The sequence below is a fragment of the Lissotriton helveticus genome, chromosome 1_1 (genome assembly GCF_964261635.1).
Source record: "Lissotriton helveticus chromosome 1_1, aLisHel1.1, whole genome shotgun sequence".
Classification (NCBI taxonomy): Eukaryota; Metazoa; Chordata; class Amphibia; order Caudata; family Salamandridae; genus Lissotriton; species Lissotriton helveticus.
Window position 1 is genome coordinate 724,023,563 of NC_136057.1, and position 19,583 is coordinate 724,043,145.

The 19,583-nt window shown below is 43.2% G+C and overlaps 1 protein-coding gene across 2 annotated transcripts in view; it reads left to right on the plus strand.

The window, feature by feature from the left end:
* The first annotated feature begins 1,034 nt into the window (after positions 1 to 1,034).
* Positions 1,035 to 19,583, plus strand: part of E2F7 (E2F transcription factor 7) — a 59,605-nt gene continuing 41,056 nt past the window's right edge. Inside the window, exons 1-6 of one of the 2 annotated variants that reach the window (XM_078674254.1) lie at positions 1,035 to 1,130; positions 3,497 to 3,589; positions 6,212 to 6,484; positions 9,406 to 9,577; positions 10,228 to 10,512; positions 11,352 to 11,510. In XM_078674254.1, the coding sequence (XP_078530380.1) occupies positions 3,497 to 3,589; positions 6,212 to 6,484; positions 9,406 to 9,577; positions 10,228 to 10,512; positions 11,352 to 11,510 (982 nt within the window). In that variant the 5' untranslated portion in view covers positions 1,035 to 1,130. Of the gene's footprint in view, positions 1,131 to 3,017; positions 3,127 to 3,496; positions 3,590 to 6,211; positions 6,485 to 9,405; positions 9,578 to 10,227; positions 10,513 to 11,351; positions 11,511 to 19,583 lie in introns of those variants that run through there. The other variant, XM_078674252.1, reaches the window with a different exon arrangement.

Here is a 19,583-nt window from a genome sequence, read left to right on the forward strand (position 1 = left end):
AACTAGGAATTGTAATCATGCATTACATTAAAAACTGTATCAATCCATGGGATTGAATGAAATGCCAAGTTATATTGGATAGGTGCAGTGTTACTATACAAAGCATCCAAAAAGTCAACAAGCCTAGCTATGTGTATTTGAAAAGCCATCCACTATATTGCATAGTTATCTGCAATAAGTAAAATATGTGTTGTGGTGCATTCACTATTCAATTTTCTTTGATTAGCCTTTAAACTTCAAATGTGCAGCACAGCCAAGGAGTCAATAAAGACAGTTATTGGGCATTATGTTTGCCTTATATACTAAAGACTATTAAAATATCAGGTGCGTTGCATGAGCAGCAAAACTGATTAAAAGTTAAAAGGGGACCGTGCATGCCAAAGCTTGATAACAACACAAGGGGGATGTTGTAAAAAAAAATTGCAATCACCCGTTAATTTGTCCTTGAGAGAGAAATATTTGAGGGGTACTAAAGAAACAACAACAATTTAAGATATCAACACTTTTCTTTGAACACTTGTCACGGATGTAAACAAATAAGTTGCACAAAGTGTTTGTCGTGTGAGAAAGGAAAGACAGAGGTTTCAACAGCTGGCCCCTATTATCACTCAGGCTGGTAAACCCCTCAGACACGGCTCCCGCCCTCCTCCCCCCAATATGTTCCTGAAAGGTAGAAGCTGTTGCTGGCTGCACCTCCATCTGCTCGATTATTTCTTCCCTCCTCACTTAAAGTGAGACGGCCAGTTAGAGCGGTAACAAAGGCCGCGGCCCCCCGAGGCGGCAGGATCACGCACCGCTCTGAGCCCGCCCGCTAGCACCGCGTCCTGTGCTCCCAACAGCCGCGTCCCCAGGTAGGAGGTGCGGGGGAGGGCAGGGAGCGCGGGGATCCGGCCGGGAAAGAGCCCGAGAGCGCGCGGGCTGTAGAAGCGGAGTAGGCGTGGCCTCGCCAATGCCAGCCCAAATGCTGATTGGCCGGTCACCCAACTGCAGCCCTCTCCTCATTGGCCGGATCTGAAAATCTCTATTAGGGCGCCAGAAGAGAGACTTTAGCGGGAGGTTTGGATGTCCCGAGCTGTCCGGGGACTCGTTAGCGACTGTCACAGAACTGGCGACTCGTCCGGACGCAGGCGGTGAGTTTGAACTGCTGCGAACGCCTCCACAGCTCATGGGACCTGGTATTCCTGCTGCTGAGCCCTCCTGAAGGGATGTGCCAGGGCAGCCCCTCTGCTGTCCAGGGAACTGCTTAGGCTGTACCAGGTCTCTGGTAATACAAGAAAGTTCGCTCAGGCTGCCCCAGGGTCCGCTTCGCTAGAGTGAAACAGAATCAAGTACAAGGCTGTCGCAGGGTCGAACACTCATGTGCTCTCGGCTTCATTTGTGCCTGAGACGCGTTTTACTGAGGTTCATGTTTCAGGACTGCAGCAACGGTGACAGACTAACTTCTGCCAATATTTGCTTTGTACACAGTTCGGTGTGTCGGTCTGAAAGAGCTAGAATCCTGTTGTGCCAGGGTGCTCCAGGACTGCCGCACTGCACGAGTGACTAACTGCTCAGGGTCACACATTAGAAGTACAGACTGGCACCAGAGCTGAGGCTGTGTCAGAGTTCGCACAGTACAGGGATCTGGCTGTGCCAGGACATGTTAGTTTAGAGTCAGAGGAGGGTGCTGGTCGGGTGTGCCTCTGACAGGTTCCAGAGTTAGGCTTTACCATGAGTGAGTCTGTGCCTGTATCAAGACTATAATGGGTCTGTGTCTGAATCAGGGCCAGACTGTGCCAAGGTATGACTTTCGCAGCGCTAGACCAAAGGGCTGGTTGGGCTGTATATTATGCGCGGGTTGCAAGAGTTCGACAGAAAAGTGTGAGCCCACTTGCAAAAACGTTTCCCCCTGCCAAGACTCGGGGTACTGCCAAGGCCATATGTTACCAGTGTTAGGTTTGGCATGATTAGGGTTGTGTTAGGGCTAGGGCTGTGCCAGTTTATGACGGACTCCTGTTGTACCAGGTTGGGAGGGAGGTCGGGTCACACTGAATTATACTGTTACAAATGTGGCCTCTACTGAGATCCCCTCTGCATGAATTCGTACTATCCCAGGTTCAGGTTTAGCAGGTTGCTTTAGTTGTTTCTTACTTAGACATGCCTATGCCACCGTCAGACAGTGCAAGGGCCAGGCAGTACTAGACTCAGGCTAAAACAGGGGTAAGACTTCCGCGCCTTAACTGCCAAGGCTGATGTGCAATAACTTGGATTGTGGTGTCAGCACTTTTTCAGGCTTTACTAGGCTCAGGTAGGTGCGTTTGCCAGGAGTCGCCGTGGCATTGCTCAGACACTGGCCGAAACCCATTGCTTCAGAAAATGTGAAGTGTCAACATCGAAGTGCAGCAGCACTCGTTCTGCACCATCACTATCAGGTTCTAATTTTATCAGAACTTGGTAGCAGACAGTAGAGGATGTCACACGATTGTAATATATTGAATATATAGCGGGTCATATCCCTGACGTGGAACTATCAAGGTTCATGTTGGACCAGGTTAGAACTCTGACAGTACCGATCTCAGGTCCTGCAGGGAGCTCCAGTTGCTCTTAGATTGAACTCAAGATTCACCTTTCCCCTGGCACTGTCAACGTCTCCTCCAGTCGCTGCTGAATTTCTTCCCCGTGACTGTTTTGGGGAGGTCCAAGAGTTTCCCTCGGTGTCCTATTACAGTGGCGCCTTGGAAGACCGGCAAAGCTGCAAACTTTTGTTCTTAGCGCCAAAACTAACCCCCTCCCTTCCAACCCGAGGTCAGAAGGAATGGGCAACGCAGCGCCTACACTGCCCGAGGGATGGGCAGCGTCTGCATGCCCCACCCCCTTCATCAGACTGCAGGTCACTTCCCCGCCACAACTCACTCTGCAGGTCGTCCTCCACGCCCCACACAGCCCGCACCCTTTCCCGCGCCAGACAGCCCTGCACTACAGGGTCATATTAGGTGGAGGCTGCTTTCTATGGGGTTTTTTTTCCTACTCGATTTGGGCGCCACCCCTTGGACATTTTCAACGAGTGAGAATTGTACAAGTCACGCAGGCCGAAGCGGGATAAAAAGTTTCTGAAGCGGGCCGTTGCTGGTACTTAGGATGGCTGCGGTAAGGGGTCGAATTGTCGTTAACTTCCTTAAAGAAGGGGGTGGGATCTGGCCATTTAACAGGAAACAACTTCGCTAAAAACGAAGTGTGTACAAATAACTACCTATTTCACCCGCTACCTTGTACAGTTTTAAGGGAAAACGAAAATTGCGGTGTGACATTGTGGCTACAGACGACGCAGGACAGATTTTTATGTTAATTGCAACTCGACTTGTTTTAGTTGTAGAAAACTTTATTAGCCATCTTTGTTATGCCTTAGTTCTTCAAGCTACATAATGCATATACTACCATTAAAATATCTTTAAAAATATTTGTTTTAGTTCCCGCAATCTCACAGGCTCCTGATGTTTATCACTTGGTTTCTTTGCAGATGGAGGTGATGAATTGCTTAACCCTGAAAGACCTAGTCAGCTCAAAAAAGGTGAAAACGGACATTGCCACGCACGGAAAGCATGCCCACAAGGTTAGCAAATTATGAAAAAGACATGTTTCTGTTAATGAGGGCACGATGTAAACTTTTTTCACATCATAGTATTGTATTTTTATAACTCATATTTTTGCCTCTTGTCAAATATTTAATGTCCTAGGTCGCCAGTTGTTTCAGATAGCTACGTATTTGTTCCAAAATGTTTTATCTTAAGGTTGCAAATGTAAACTCCAGTGTCAACTAGGCTCTAGTTTTTTCTACCCTAGGGCGCTTATACAGTAAAAAGTTCGACTGTAGTACTTCCTTGGCATTCACTTGAACGCAACTTTGAAGCGTACTTGTACAATAAAAACAACCTTTATGTTGCCTGGCCATCTTTTCGTGTCATCTCTGCCTTCTGTTGTGTCTGGTTTCAGACCAGATTACAATACCATTCTTCTCCATTAGGAGATAGCTGCCCTGCTGGCGAGACTTGTGTGTCAGGGTAAACAGATGCCTAACTCCACACTAGAGTGACACAATCTGATAACGCATCTTATGCAGAACAACTATGTTGACTTTATTTTACGGCTTTTAAAGTCACGTGTTTAGTAATCTCCAATTGTAAATACAACCGAGCCTCACCCTCTGATATATTTCTGAATGCTACCAAAAAGTTTATTTGGAAGTACAGATGAGCAACTTTGATCTTTGCCGCAAATGTTCTGGGGAGTGTTCATATTGACCCGCGCAGTTTCTCTGGTGACCAAGTGTCAAGAAAGTTTGTAGGTGCCATTTTTTTAAGCGCTGCCATTTTGAAGCAGAATGTGGCACACGTTTCCATTTCTTAAGCCATCTGCCTCAGGGTGTCCCAGGAATGGTTACATCTGGAAGATAACTCACCAGCAGAGTTTCCTTCACCACAGCTTTCCTACTGTAACAGAAATTCCACTTATTCTTTGGATTTTAAACCATGGGAATTTCTCTGACCAGCCAGTTCTAAAAAAAGACCATAAGCTGTGAATTAGATTTATATCTTACAGTAAAGCAGTCCCAATAATTTGTATTTTATTTCTATCTTTCAACATGCCTCAAAGTTCTGCAAAACACTGGCCATACTCGATGGTTACATGGCAAGGTTTCACTCATTGAGTTGCAGGTGTTTGATTGAGTTTAAAGGCTTGAGGATCATACCAATTTTCCTTCCCATTTCATAGGTAATTGCCTGGCTGTTAGACTGTGCAAGGTAGTACAATAAAAACATAAATAAATGGGAATGAATAGCTTCTTGGCTCATCTGGCTGCATAAATCGATTACAAAAATAAGATGTCTTTATCAGTTATTGAATGTTCCTAATAAAAGATGATATCGTAGGATGCATATGTCACTTATTAATTAGCTGTCTATTGTGTCCAATTGTGTAATGAATAGATGTGTGTAGGATATCCTCTTTTTTATTTTTATTTTTTTAGAGTTTTATATAGCGCAAACTAGACCTGAGACATCGGGTATCAGAGTGCTTTACGTGAGCACCAGTTTCGTTACAAATGGACACATTCATTTTTGTTAGGGACGGGGAGATTAAGTTATTTGCCCAGAATCATAGGATGTTGAGCTTCGTTGCAGAGACTAGAACCCGGTTCCTCAGCTTCGACGTCGACAACTCTAGCCGTTAGGCTACATCCTCTCCCCATCCTCTCTGATGTGCTTTGTTGTTTGTTTGCCATCTATAGTGTGTTTTGCCATAGTAACTTCTTTTGTCTTTCCCGTCTCAAACTAGTGTGATGTTGATGACAACAATCTCCATTTGTGTGTCTCAGTAGCATAGCAATAGGGTTATTAATAGAATCATAATATAGCACCAAAATAAATCAATGTCCGATAAGCACCATATCCAATAATGTCCCAAAATGATAAATTGTAAGGTGGTGTAGTGCCCCTTGTTCGTTCGAGTCACCATCTCATATTGAAATAAGAGCTCCTTTGTTAAGGATTCCACTAATAACCCAATCCTGATGAAGTCCGCAAGGACGAAACACGTTGGTTGCGCTGAGGTGCTATTGTTACAACTAATAAAACTTCAATAAAGTGAACTGAAACTTACGCACAAGACACTTGATGCATAAGATTGGATATTTAATCTTCAACATTTAATGATAGAATATTTCTTTCAAATGTGACATATTGCTGTAAATAGAGCAAAACTTGACTATAATTACATGCTCCTTGTCATTTGTGTTTGATTCAGAATTTTCTGTGACCTCATAGAAGTGGGGTCACGATAAGTAGAGCACTGGCAAAATACATTATAACACTATTATACACTAGTGTGACATTCGATCGCCCACACTGCTAGTGCTTCTCAACTATAGCATAGCAATAGCCTTCTGCAGTGCTCATCCCATGAACACAGAAATAACTGCAAGCTTGGGTATCTGATAGTCCATTATATTGTTGTTGAGCTGGGAATTGATGCATCAAGCCAGTGGATCTCCACACTTTGCCACATTTGTCACTATGCCCCTTTGCCAACGTTATTGTCAAAAACTAGAACCCCCCCATCTAATTTCTGTAAGGTCTACGGTGTGTTATGATTATAGGTATTGTTGCGAATTATCATTAAGTGGAATTTTCTATCCATCTAAGTATTTTTGAAATTATTTATTTCTTTTATTCAGGAAAACATGTTTGTTGATCGATCGCGATCAACGCCGATGAAAAATGAGCCAATTGATTTGTCAAAACAGAGGGGTTTCACCCCTGACAGAAGTCCAATCACACCCATTAAGCTCGCTGATAAGACCCAGTCAGAGCCGTGGACCCCCACAGCAAACTTGAAGATGCTTATTAGTGCTGCCAGCCCTGACATTCGTGACCGAGAGAAAAAGAAAGAGCTGTTCCGGCCAATTGAGAACAACGAGCAGGATGATGAAGCCCCCGAGGCAGGGCAGGTAAGCTAATGCTACTGTGCAGTGAGCCTGGTTTGTAACTATGCAAGGTGATAGCTGTTTCCTATGGCCAAATATGACAGCCTCTCATAAAGGTGAAAGCGCCCTCTTTGAGTGCTCAGGTAAAATTGCTGGCAATAGTCCTGGGCAAACATGCAAGTGGATATCTTCAATCAGGGGTGTTGTGAACCCCTTGCTTTAGCAGCTGTAGCAATGTTGCGGTTCTTTATGTTCCTCATCTGTCTGCAACTCGGCAGAAAAATAAGTACTAATCAATGATAAAAAGGAATACCAGTGACAATAGACGAGCAGGTGGCAGTAAGGAGGAAAGAAAGCAGGGTAGATAGAAAAAGTAAAGGAGTAAAGAATATTGAATGGAAGGAAGGGTGAAAGAAAGGTGGGATGGTCGACAGGAATGACGGATGAGTCTATGGATGAATCAGCGGGCAGATGGATTAGTGAGTGAAAGGATGAGTGAATAGATAGGTGGATGGACAGGCAAAAGGAATGCCGAGTAAGGGGTTAATCAGAGCAGATGATTGATGGATGGGTAAGTCAAAGGATGAATGCATGGATGTGATCAGTATGGATGGGTCGATTGATGGAAGGGGGAGAATGAATGAATGTAACAATTAATGAGTGACTGAATGTAATGGTGAAATAGTGGATATCAGCAATGGATGGGAGGCTGGGGCTCACTTGCTTGGTGCCATCAGACCTTTGGTTCAAAGTGATGGTATTTTAGTTTTCTGGTTACTCCCTTTTCTTCAATGCTGTTTTGTATACAATAGTGCTGTTAATTTCCAGTACACACACACAGATTGAGCTTGGCTTCCTGTACTTTAGTGGTTGCCTAGTTTCCTCTTTGTTAATTTGTAGTTGGCATGTTCTGGCTTGCCCCGTCGTCTGTTGCAATTTTGCAGGTCCTTTGTCTACACTCAGGACTCTCGCTTTAAAACACCAAGTCTTAGTTAAGTTGGTGTTTGCTTTTGTTTCTACTATATTAGTGATCATCATTGTTGGTGAGGATTGGCTCTTGCACAGTAGAATTGCGGCAGAGTTTCAAAAATATTCATAGCGTTCAAACTCAAATCATTAATTCATCAGTAGGTGATTGTACTTTTTATTTGGAATTGCTCTGAATATCAGATCAGGGTGTTTTATCAATCAAGTTTTGAAAACAACGAACTGTCAGTGAATGCTTTCCTATTGTTTTACAAAGTGTAATTCACGAATACAATAGATCCAGAGTTTTCCATAATATTTTTCACATAGCCCCATAAAGAACCACTGAAAACTTTTAATATTTTCAAAGGAAATCAAATTGAAAGGATCCTAGTGTTCAAGGTCAAGCAGGCCGTGTGAAATGTTTATTTTTGTGGATGAGTGGTACCCAACTTACCATCCGGACATTCAAACAGGATGTGTTCCCTTTGGGTGACATTGAGAAGTTCACATATTATGTCTTATTTGAAGACTGAAGTGGCGTGTGTCCAGACAATGCAAAGATATGCATCTTTGACCCAATCTTAGGGCCCTATTAGGATGGCGGACGGACCTGCGTCCGTCCGCCACCCCAGAGGTGGAGGGACCGTCCGCAAGGGCAGCGGCGTTCCCTCTGTGCGAATTAGGATGTGACCGCCACCCTGGCGGTCACATCCTGTATTTTTAACATTACGGCGGGTGCTGCTTGAAGCAGCGCCCGCCGCAATGTTAAAACTGCATGCAGTGCATGGTACCATAGGTACCCCCCATGTGCACCCCACACCCCCTTCACCCTGGGGGCCCGCAATGGGCCCCCAAAGAAAAGACCGTATGCCGCCGCGAAAAGGCATATCCCAATGCAAATCCTAATATGGCAGACGGTGTCTGATAGACACCGCCACCATGTTAGAGCTTTTCCGCCGCGGTCTCGCGACGGAAAAGCGGCGGACGGTCTCCCCGTCCGCGGATGACCCCCCTGCCATCCTAATCTGGCGGGGGGTCTTTTCACTCACCGCAGCGGTGAATCCGCATCCTCCGGGCCGGCGGTGGCTTCCGCCGGCCCGGAGGATGCGGATTCACCGCAATCCTTATCGGGCCCATAGTGACGCCCTGTGTGGTGCTCCTTTGTCTGTACATGTATGTTTGAAGTGAAATTTATTGTAGTCACCGTTTCCTTTTGAAAATAGCTTTTCTTCAATCAGAACAAAGGAATACATTTCCTAATGTTGCATTGTAAAATCAACTTTTCAAAAACATTAAATCCATATGAAAATGACCCATCTTTATCCACTAATTGTGCAATAGTCATACCTGCAAAGGAGCCTGGACTCAATTAGAGGGTAGTTGCATTTTTTTTTAATCCCCCAAAACCAGTAGCAGCACATTTTGAGTATACTTTACTGTCGTGCTACCTTACACTGTAGTTTTTGCATTATTCTTGTTACACCAAATGGGCTAAGAATCACGTCTCATGCATGAAGTACAAATAGTTTGTAAATTCTAAAGGGTCCAGGAAGAAATACATTGGATGACCTTGTATATCCAAGGTTCTGCGCTTTTACTCTCCCACTTTATAGCGCTTGCAAATGCCAGCCCCAAGTCGTAGATGAGATAAATAGATACAATTAGAGACCGACTGACCTTAAAACAAAAGCTCATCATCTTGATGAATTTAAAAGAAATCTGTTTGGAAATCAGTTATGCAGCATTGCGATTAGCTGATTTGTAGAGCACACACCACAACCGCAATGTGGCTCGTGATAAATATCAGTTGTTATTTCTCTTTAGGCTATGATTTACCCTAAGGTGTGGATCTCTCAATATTGAATTCATTTGCATAAAAAGTATGACAGTAAAAAAATGGAAAACAGGGCTTTAAATAACAAATGTTCTTTAGGCGCATCTGCAAGGTGCAACATTTTTCTACTTTTCTTTTGTAGGTGGAGGCAGATGCAGCAGATGATGGCAGCGTAGATGATTATGAAAAACGCCCCAGTAGAAAGCAAAAGAGTTTGGGGCTTTTGTGCCAAAAATTCCTAGCCCGCTATCCAAGTTATCCTCTATCAACAGAAAAGACTACTATTTCTTTGGATGAAGTGGCTGCAACTCTTGGTAAGTATGCCTGCAGTTTTCTCTTGCTAAATTTCGAGATTTTTTTAATTTTTCTATCACAGTCTCTAGAAAGTTAAAAATTAGATAGGTTGTTTACTGTGTTCACAACAATATGTTTTTTGTTTCAGTTTTTAAAGTTACGGTTCTATAACATTATCATGTTTTCACTACTTTGGCATCTCTACAAAATGAAATGGATTTGTTATTGTGAGATGAGGTCTTGGCATGTGCCTTCTGGCAATATTCCATATTTTTGATTGGTACAGAGCTAATTCATATTTGTTTTAACCTGTTGGTTGCAAAGTTCTTAAGCATGCAATACAATGTAAAGCTGATGACAAGCTCTAAAATGGGCAGAAGAATATGTGTGGTGCTTTACTAAACTGAATTATATTTTGCGTGTGGTACACTTAGAGCCGCAGAACAATCAATTAGTTTGACAAATGTAGTGTCATCATCTCTAATTTTGGGGGTGGAGTTGGACTTCTTGCTAAAGTACCAATCTTACCTCAAACACACTGCCTATGTTATTTGTAAATGGGAAGTACTTTCCAATAAATCCCTATTACTGTTGGTAATTGGGAAACTTATGAACCTAACTTTGGTTTAAATTCTTAACTTGCTTGTTTTTCCTTTTCTTTTTTAAATAGGAGTTGAAAGACGACGAATATATGACATTGTGAATGTGCTGGAGTCTTTAAATCTCGTTAGCCGTGTGGCAAAAAATCAGTACTGCTGGCACGGGCTTCATGGATTGAAACAAACTCTGAAAAACTTGCATTGCCTAGGCACCCTGCAGAAGTACGAAGAACAGATTGCTTATTTTCAGCACAAGGATGGGGACACAGAGCACAGGGTCGGCGAACGAAAAAAAGACAACATGACCTTTCAGAGTAGACACGTTCCTGACTTTGCAGAAGCAGATTACCATTCTGGTGAGTTAGCCTAATTTATTTCGTTAATCTATAAAACGCTTTTTTCTCTTTATTAATTCTCATTATTTTCTTTTGTATTATTAAAGCAATATGAACCGTTATTTTTCTAAAGAATATTATATTATTTTACCATAAGACACAGGTAAATACTATCGCTATTTAGTGCTAAACCAATTTGCCTTTTGTGTATATTCAACATTTTCAATTCATTTTAGATATATAGCCAAATAATGTCTTAACATTTGCATTTGGATCTACTCAGGGGTTGACAATTAAGTTCAAACTTTCTGTAGCCAAGTAGCTACTCAGAAATTGAGCACTTGTATGTTAGATTTATAAGTTATACAACATATTATGGTAAAGCTTGCACACAACATTTAATACTAGAGAATATGCCCATGTTGTTATTTGGATGAGCAGACCCCTTACTCTAGTCAAACTGAGGAAATCTGCTATTGGTGTTTAGTTGTTTGTGAAAGGAACACACTTTCCTAAGAGCAAAGGCAACCATGTGTTGTGCCATGCCATGAACATGTTAAGAGTGCATTCGTTTAGATTTGATGGAGAATATCTCATTTAGAAACTTGCCTCTGAACATCAACCTTATTTTGAAAAATAAAACTCGGAATGCTTGTGCAATAGATTTCCATGACCTAACTTGGGGAGGAGAATAAAGATTGGGGCACCACTTTCAATATATTTGAAGTAGATTTCCATCACTCTCTTTTAATTGTGTGTTCACAATAGTTTCTTTTTAACAATTTATGTTTTCATTTATACGTCTCAAACTTTTTTTTATGACTGCTATTGCTAATTTAGTGTCCATTTTTACATACCAGCATCTGCAAACAGCAGGAAGGACAAATCGTTACGGATCATGAGTCAAAAGTTTGTTATGCTGTTCCTCGTCTCCACCACGAACGTTGTCACTCTCGAAATAGCAGCCAAAATACTGATTGAAGAAAGCCAAGATGTGTCTGACCAAGGCAAATTTAAAAGTAAGATCATATTCAATTAACTGCAAGAGCAGAACCGATGACCAATTGTTTTGGCAGAAGGCTTTGTATTTTTTTCTCTCCATGGGTGTAGTACTCGGCAGTGACAGTTTGTAATGACTGCTTGATACGGAATGAACATTTAGTTGATCATATTGTATGACTATGAACTTGCTCACTTCAATACAGCCGCTATGCATTATCGTGATTATCGCTCTGGTCTGTGTTCCAAGATCAGATCAGAAGGTTTACTCGTATGTTGTATACAATCTAATGCCTAAGAACAATTATATATAAAAACAAGCATTTACAATGCAACGGTTTCGCCTTTGGAAAAGTTTGAGCTATTGGCATTGTAAATGACAACATTTGTATTTATGTGTTGGTTTTGAAAACAGATAAATAAATGGCATTGTCATTTACATTGCCAATAGCTCTAACTTTTCCAAAGGCGAAACCGTTGCATTGTAAATGCTTGTTTATCTATTTTATGCGTTTTTATATAGCGCGGACTTTACCCGAACGTACATTCAAGACACTGGAGAGTTTGACTGTTGAGACTGGTAGTTAAGGGTCTGAGGAAATGTTCCAAAAATAAGAAAAACGTGTTATCCATACCAGAAGGATATACTGGAGATAAACCATGCATAAAGCAAGCACTCCCACGTCATTGGGTGTAGTAGCGCACAAGACTGGAGGGTAGGCAGAATGAGGGGATGCGGTGCCAACATGGGAAAAGGGGATAGGAGGCCCATCAAGTGAATGGACAGCGCCTAAGGCACAACGTGGTAGCCACCAGAAATCCGTGCAATGATAGTGACTGGAGGACAACTGAGCACAGTCACAATGAAGGTAACGGGACTCAAGGGCACAACAGGTCGTGAGGGCACAGAGAAAGCAGGGACTAGGAGCACAATTGGACTTGAAAGGGCACCAGCCTTCTGGGCAGGAAGTAACCAGAAAAGAATATAGTATTGCAAAACAGAGATGAGTGTAGAGAACCGGGCACAACAGCATGGGGGAAGCAGCAACTGGGCCCGTAGAGCCAAAGACTCTAGCCAGGCTCATAAATCATGGGGCTTGGCGGGGCCGAGGAGCTTAGAATACAACACCGCAGAGAACCACCCCACATATCACTGCACCCGCAGTGTTATCTCTCGGTCGGAGAGGGAGGCCGCGGCTTCCCGTTTCCAGGGACTGTGCGTGGGACTCGCTGGGGACGCCTGGTCCTCCCCCAATGACAGAAGAGCTTCTGGCACATTATGTACCTGATGCGCGCCCCGCCTTCCGTCTGCTGGCGAGCTCCTCCTGACTCTTCACCGGGTGGCTTCAGCCTATCCGTCCAGAGAACGGCGTCCAAGCCCGAGGCAGCCGCAAGACCCCTGAGATCAGGACCAGAGATGGCGAGCAGGCTGACTTCCGTCGACGAGCGCCACCCGGTCTGTACGCAGTGTCACCACCGCGTCGCTTCCTGTGCCCCCCTCCTAGTGCTTAAGTGGGATGAAAAGGTGGGGGACTACAAGGGGGTGTGGCCATGGAACGTAACTAAGAATCTTAGAAAAAGGGGTGGGGCCATGTAGCTAAGGGCGGGGCCTAATACACGTGGACTGCGCGCTATACCGGAGGAAATCTTAAATTGACATTTTGTTTATCAAATCAATAATTAAAATGGACAAGCAGCAAGCTATTTGTTAAATGGTTAACACAGGACTATTTTTCGGTGCCAATACCAATAATAATTCTTGCAAGTTTTATTTTTTTGGGGGGACAAACGCTGGCGTTTTAAACATTGATCCGGTGGAAGAGGCAAACCATTAACGGGAACGAACAGCTGAGTCAGCGCCAATCTACTGGTCTGGCGTGGCTCTCTACAGACGCAGAGGAGCCGATCCATGAAAATATTTGGCTTGCAAATCTTGCAACACACAGCACACAAAATATGACAGTCTTCAGAATTAAAACCTGTTAAACATGCAACGCTTTTCACCATGGGTACTGTACATCAGATTATATCCTTAAATTACATATAATTGAGTTGAAGGGTATTTATTAAAAGTGTTCGTTTTTACACATGAATTTAGAAACATTTGTGCCACCTAAAACGGTAGCACAATAATAATTCATGCTGTCAGATAAGATCATACACATATATGCCAACATTTACAAGCACAAAGTGGGAGATATCTAAACAAGTCAGGTCCCGGCCGTGCTGTGATTGGCTGACGTCACGGGGGTGTCCCGGGCCGGCAGCCAATCACAGCGCGGCCCGGGAAATGACGTCACTGGGGTGTCCCGGGCCTGCAGCCAATCACAGCGCGGCCCGGGACACACGGCAACAAGGGGCGGGGCTTAAAAAAGACCCAGAAACGCCCCCGAATCGCGTTTTCTCTGGAAAACGTGATTGACGGCCAATCTCTTCCAATGGCTAGCCTCCATTTATGGAGCTAGCCAATGGAAGAAGGGGCGGTTTCAAGTCGCCACTATAGAGCTAACATTAGATTTTGCCCTTGGGCGGAGCAACTGCTACGCAGTTGCAACGCCAGGGCGAAACCTAAAAATGATGGCATGTAAAAACCTATAATTGTTATTTTGCTGGTCAAAGCTATAATCACAGTGTCCATCAGATGGTTAAAGGAAAACAAATGAGTCCTTGTTAAACATAAGATGGCTATCCACCCCAAGCCTTGAACCTAATCTAATGCTCCAAGTGTTTGTATGTGTTTAATTTATGTAACAAAAATATAGAATTGGGGCACAGGGAATTAGCGAAGTTACAGGGTGGTAGCAGCATAAGTGGCAGAATTGAGGGGCCAAGGTTTATTATAACAGATTGGGCAGCAACAGGGAAGATGTGGAAATGTTCTACAACTAAAATATCTAGTTGGGGAAGTGGAGATCCTATGGGAATTTTAGCAACTGGATGGTCACAGAACAACAAAGTGTTTGAAGAGATGTGCCATCCGCTACAACGGTAGAATGAAAGGAGCCTGCAAGATCTGCTAACCTTAAGCACAATCACCACTAAATTGAATGAGATGTCCCTCAATATCATTAGGTTGAACTGGGAATACTATAGCCTTATATCCAGCTGACAAGGTCTATATGAGTTATGTGCACGAGCCACAGACGAGGGCCTTTAACAACTGGTATAGCCCAAGGCAGAAGGGCTATAAGGCCATTCTCCCTCTGAGGGTAGAATGTTATACATTTAAAAGAGAGTAACAGAAAGATAAATATTGGAAAGTTGAAGCAGAAGTCTTATAACAGCCATTATGAGGCCTGAACAACTCCATTCTCTTCAGTAGAGCTTCAAACATTACAATGGGCTAATATTTGAGAACAACAGGAAGGTATATTATCGAGTTTTTGGAAAGATGGGGCAGCCCACTTTGTGGGCATTACCCTGTTCTAAAGAAGCCCTGTTGCATCCCAATCTCCTTAGTACATTTCAGTGTTCTTTGCTTGATCCACAGGAGCTTCCTTGACTGGATGTCTACATCAAAAAGATTCACTGCATAGCAGCTGTCAGAGCTCAGTAGCTCTTTTTGAAGGCTCCACATTTTAACAGTAATCACTTAATCACTCTTCTGGCTCTTGCCACGAGGAACAATCTCTTGCTAGACTTTAGACTAGAGAATAATTAAAAATGTTGTCTAATCTCAATATCTTTGCCAGATTCTAAACAACCTTGTAAGGCACCAGGCCTTTAGACTCTGTTCTGTTTAGTCTTCATACAGATCATGCATTCTTAGTCTCTTAACAAATGACAATAGCAACTAGAAGACTACAGTAATTTTATAATTTGAGGTTATATCATTAAAATGGCGTACTGTAACACACTTGGTACAATTATGAATCTACTAACATAATGATTATGTGGTGGTATGCTACCTGGATACCATTGGCATACTGTTGTCTGATTTAAATATCAAGCCGTAAGTATTGTTTGAAAATATAGTGCCCTGTTGGAGATTGTAAGAAATTGGATTATTATTTGGGGTGGGTGATACCCACTTCAAGGAGAAATCAAACCGCTTGTCGGGGTGAACCCTCAAAGCCACTAAATTAATCTGCGCTCAACCTCCTGGTAGCTATGGCACAGAGCAGACAGGCTCAACGTAATTCAATGTGTAAAGTGTTTGTGCAGTACCAAAACAGTAATAGAGTCAAAATGCGAAACAATAAAAGCCCAAAACGAATTAGAGAAATGTAATTTAAAAAACAAAATGACAAAAAATCAATAAGGGAAACCAGAGACTTGAGTGTTTCAAGATTTAAGGTAAATTAGCACCAAAACACAAAGCACCAATGATAATAATAATAATAATACTCCACATTTGTATAGCGCACAATCACCCGTTAGGGTCTCTAGGCGCTGGGGGCCGTCGGGTAGATTAAGCAAGCTATTGCCCAGAGTCACATGGTGCTGGGCTATCCTGCCGCCGGAGCCGGGGATCGAACCCTGATCCCCAGATTCCAGCGTCAGTCGCCCTGGCCGCGGCGCCACACCTCTCCCATAGATAGTTTATGGTTGCAGTAAACTAGGACCTAAGAACAATTTGAGACTGACCGCGATGGATCACGAGTCAGATTCACCAATGAGGTTCGTCCTGGTCAAAGATTTTACTTTCTGACTTGGTTCTTTAAGTCCCAAGCCACCACAGGAGTACAGTTCTAAATCCTCACTAGGACTTCATAGGAGGCACTTGGAGACTCACAGGGTGTCGGGCAGAGGCCAACTATATGGGCCACTCGAGGTATAGTTGCCACTGTGTAGATGGGTAATTCCAGGAAAAATCCTTTGTAGTTTGATGTATCCCTGTGGAAACAATCTTTACAACAAAGTCTTCACCACACAACCTTTACCACACAGGTATGTATTTGTATCTTTACCATATAAGTAAGTCTTTTTATTTTTATTAATAACATTATGTTATTTGAAAGAAGCATTGGCAAAGCCAATAGGTCACACCTACGCAAGAGCTATTGGATTTGCTAGTGTGTTTTAGCCCTGTTGTACGCCAGTGTTGCTGATGTTGAACATGGCTAAAAGTTTGTGGAGCGTCTTTGCGTGTAGTGTTGGGCGTGGAGTGATATTGAGTGGCATAGAGTGCCGTTGGGTGGAATGGCATAGTGTGTCGTGTAGTGGCGTCAAGTGGAGTGTTTTAGAGTGGGGAGTGTTGTTGAGTGGAGGGTCATGGTGTGGCATAGACTGTCGTGTTGTGGAGTGGCATAGAATGGTGTAGGGTGGAGATGCGTAGAATGGATGGAGTTGTGTATAATGGAGTAGAGTGGCATAGAGTGGCGTGACTTTAAGTGGGGGAGTGTAGCGTGGCAAAACATACAGTGGAGTAAAGTATGGCAAAGTGGAGTAGAGTGCCTAGAGTGGAATGGCACAAAGAGGCGAGGAGTGGCACAGAGTAGAGCAGAGTATACTTGAGTGGCATGGCATAGAGTGGTTTGGAGTGCTTGGAGTAGAGTATGTAGGAGTGGAGTAAAGTGGACTGAAGTGGAGTGGTGTAAAGTTTAGTGGCATAGAGTGCATTGGAGTAGAATGGTGCAGAGTAGAGTGCAGCAGAATGCAGTCGCGTAGAGCAGAGTGGCGCAGAGAAGAGAAGAGTGGCGTAGAGTAGATTGGAGTGGTGCAGAGCAGAGTGATGTAGAGTAGAGTGTAGTGGCATAGAGGTCAGTGGTGCAGAAATAGAATGTCGTAGAGTTCAGTGTCATAGAGTGTTGCAGAGTAGAATAGAGAGGTGTAGAGTGCAGTGGCATAAAGTGCATTGGTGTACAGTGTCATAGAGTTCAGTGGTGTACAGTGGCATAGAGAGCCGTGGTGCATAGTAGATTGGTGTAAAGTGCATTGATTTTGAGTAGAGTGGCAGTCAGAGCAGTGGCATAGAGTAGATTGTTTCAGAGTAGAGTGACGTGCCTCAGAGTTGTGTGGTGCAGGGTAGAGTGCAGTGATGCAGAGTAGATTGACAGAGTGCACTGGCATAGGGTATAGTTGTACAGAGTAGAGCCGCGTAGAGTGCTGTGGTGCAGAATAGAGTGGAGAGGTGCAGAGTAGAATGCAGTAGAGTTGCGTAGAGTGTAGTGGCATAGAGTATTGTGGCGCAGAGGTAGAGTTTCATAGAGTTCAGTGTCATAGAAGACAATGGTATAGAGTGGTGTAGAGTAGAATAGCATGGTATAGTGCGCAGCGACATACAGTGCAAAAGTGTAGAGTGTCAGAGTTCAGTGGTGTAGAGTAGAGTGGCGTAGAGCTCAGAGGTGCAGAGTAGATTGGCGAAGAGCGCATTGGTTTTGGGTAGAGTGGTGGAGAGCACAGTGGCATAGAGTAGATTGGTTCAGAGTAGAATGAAGCTGCGCAGAGTCGTGTGTTGCAGGGTAGAGTGCAGTGATGCAGAGTAGATTGATGTAGAGTGCATTGCCACAGAGTATAGTTGTGCAGAGTAGAGCGGCTTAGAGTGGAGTGGCTTATAGTGGAGTGGTGCAGAGTAGAGTGGAATATACATGGTTTGGTAGCACCCTGCCATTGCAGACAACACATTTCCAATTGAAATGACCATTGCATTTGCACAGACGTACATTTTTACTGATAAAAGTATACAGCGCACAAAGGGTAATATGTAGAAATGTCATCACCTAGTGTATTAATTTTGCTTTGATTGTATTAAAATATTTGTTTCCACCACACTTCAGAATTAAATAAAAAAGGTTTTCAATGTACTCTCCGAAGTTTTATACATTTAGAAATATCTGCACAGTTCATTTACAGGTATTTAAATTTTGATGCGTACTAGACAAAAGGCATTCCTTTCACAACAAGATACTCACATAAATCCTCTCACTTTGAAGTCAGAGAAAGGAAAGTAAACTCACGCTCCCTCTGAAAACAAAGCCTGACATTTGACCTCTGTGAATGGAAGCAAATGTGCCAAGTTAAGAACAAGATTTAAAGGCTTGTTTACAGAAAGCAATTACTTGTTAAAGGGTACAATAAAAAGGTATGCTCCTTGGGAGAGACTAAGCAAGCTGGACAGCCTAAAACATAGAATGCAAGAAAATGTGAGCCAATAGTAAGCAATGGGCAATATGGATTCCCACGGAAGCTTTGCAAATGTGCCCAAGATGTCTTTAGCAAACCAGATAGCTTCCATGTCTGGAAGGCTTCGACCTAAAAAGGGTTTAGGTGTGGCTAGTGGTTAAGTGAGATAAGGATAATCTTAGGATCTTGGCGTGGACAGTGATAAAGAAAGGTAAGTGTTTTTTTAGGGTTTTTACTTGACATATATTTACCATGTGAGGTAATGGCATGTGCGCAGTGCTTTATTTGTAAAATAAGAGCTGCTGGTGCTCAAAGCGATGCTCAGACATCCGCGGCTCACACTGTAAAAGGTCAGAGCACGAATAGCAAGGTTGCCCAGTCCTCCAACTCAGGCCTCTTTAATGTACTGTCAGTCACTCCCGCCACGTTATCCCACTCTTAAAGGTGTATGCTTTCTTTCTCGGTGACAGATTTTCTGTGTTTTCTTTTTCTCCATCTTTTCGTTTGTTTTTCCCTCTGATGGCCTTGGGAAATGTCTGATGTGGCGAAAGAACTGCCGATCCTCAAAAATAGGTGCTAGTGCCCCGCACCGTCAAGCACCAGCTTAAATTAAGCTTTGCATCTCTGTGGAAAAGGAATGCTTAATAATGCCATACATTCTATTTGAAGAAATTAGGATCAGCCGTGAGTAATCTAGCATTACCTTCTAATTGAGCCATCCTTTTTACAATTCTTATTTTATGTATGAACACAAACACACATTTTAATGCAATTCTACCCACAACCACTCCCACCATTTCGGTAAACCGACTTTTGTTCATTCAGGCTTGTCATTACTGGGAATAACACAGTTTCTAAAAACAGAACATCTGTGTCAGAAGAAACTTCACACCCAAATAATAGTGATGAAAAAATTGTAACACTACTTATTCCTGACATTAAAATGGCCTTTGCTTCTGATCAAGAGGCAGCCATATCTCTAGTTCCTCTGTCCATAATCCATAACTAAAAGGAGACCAATGCCTCTA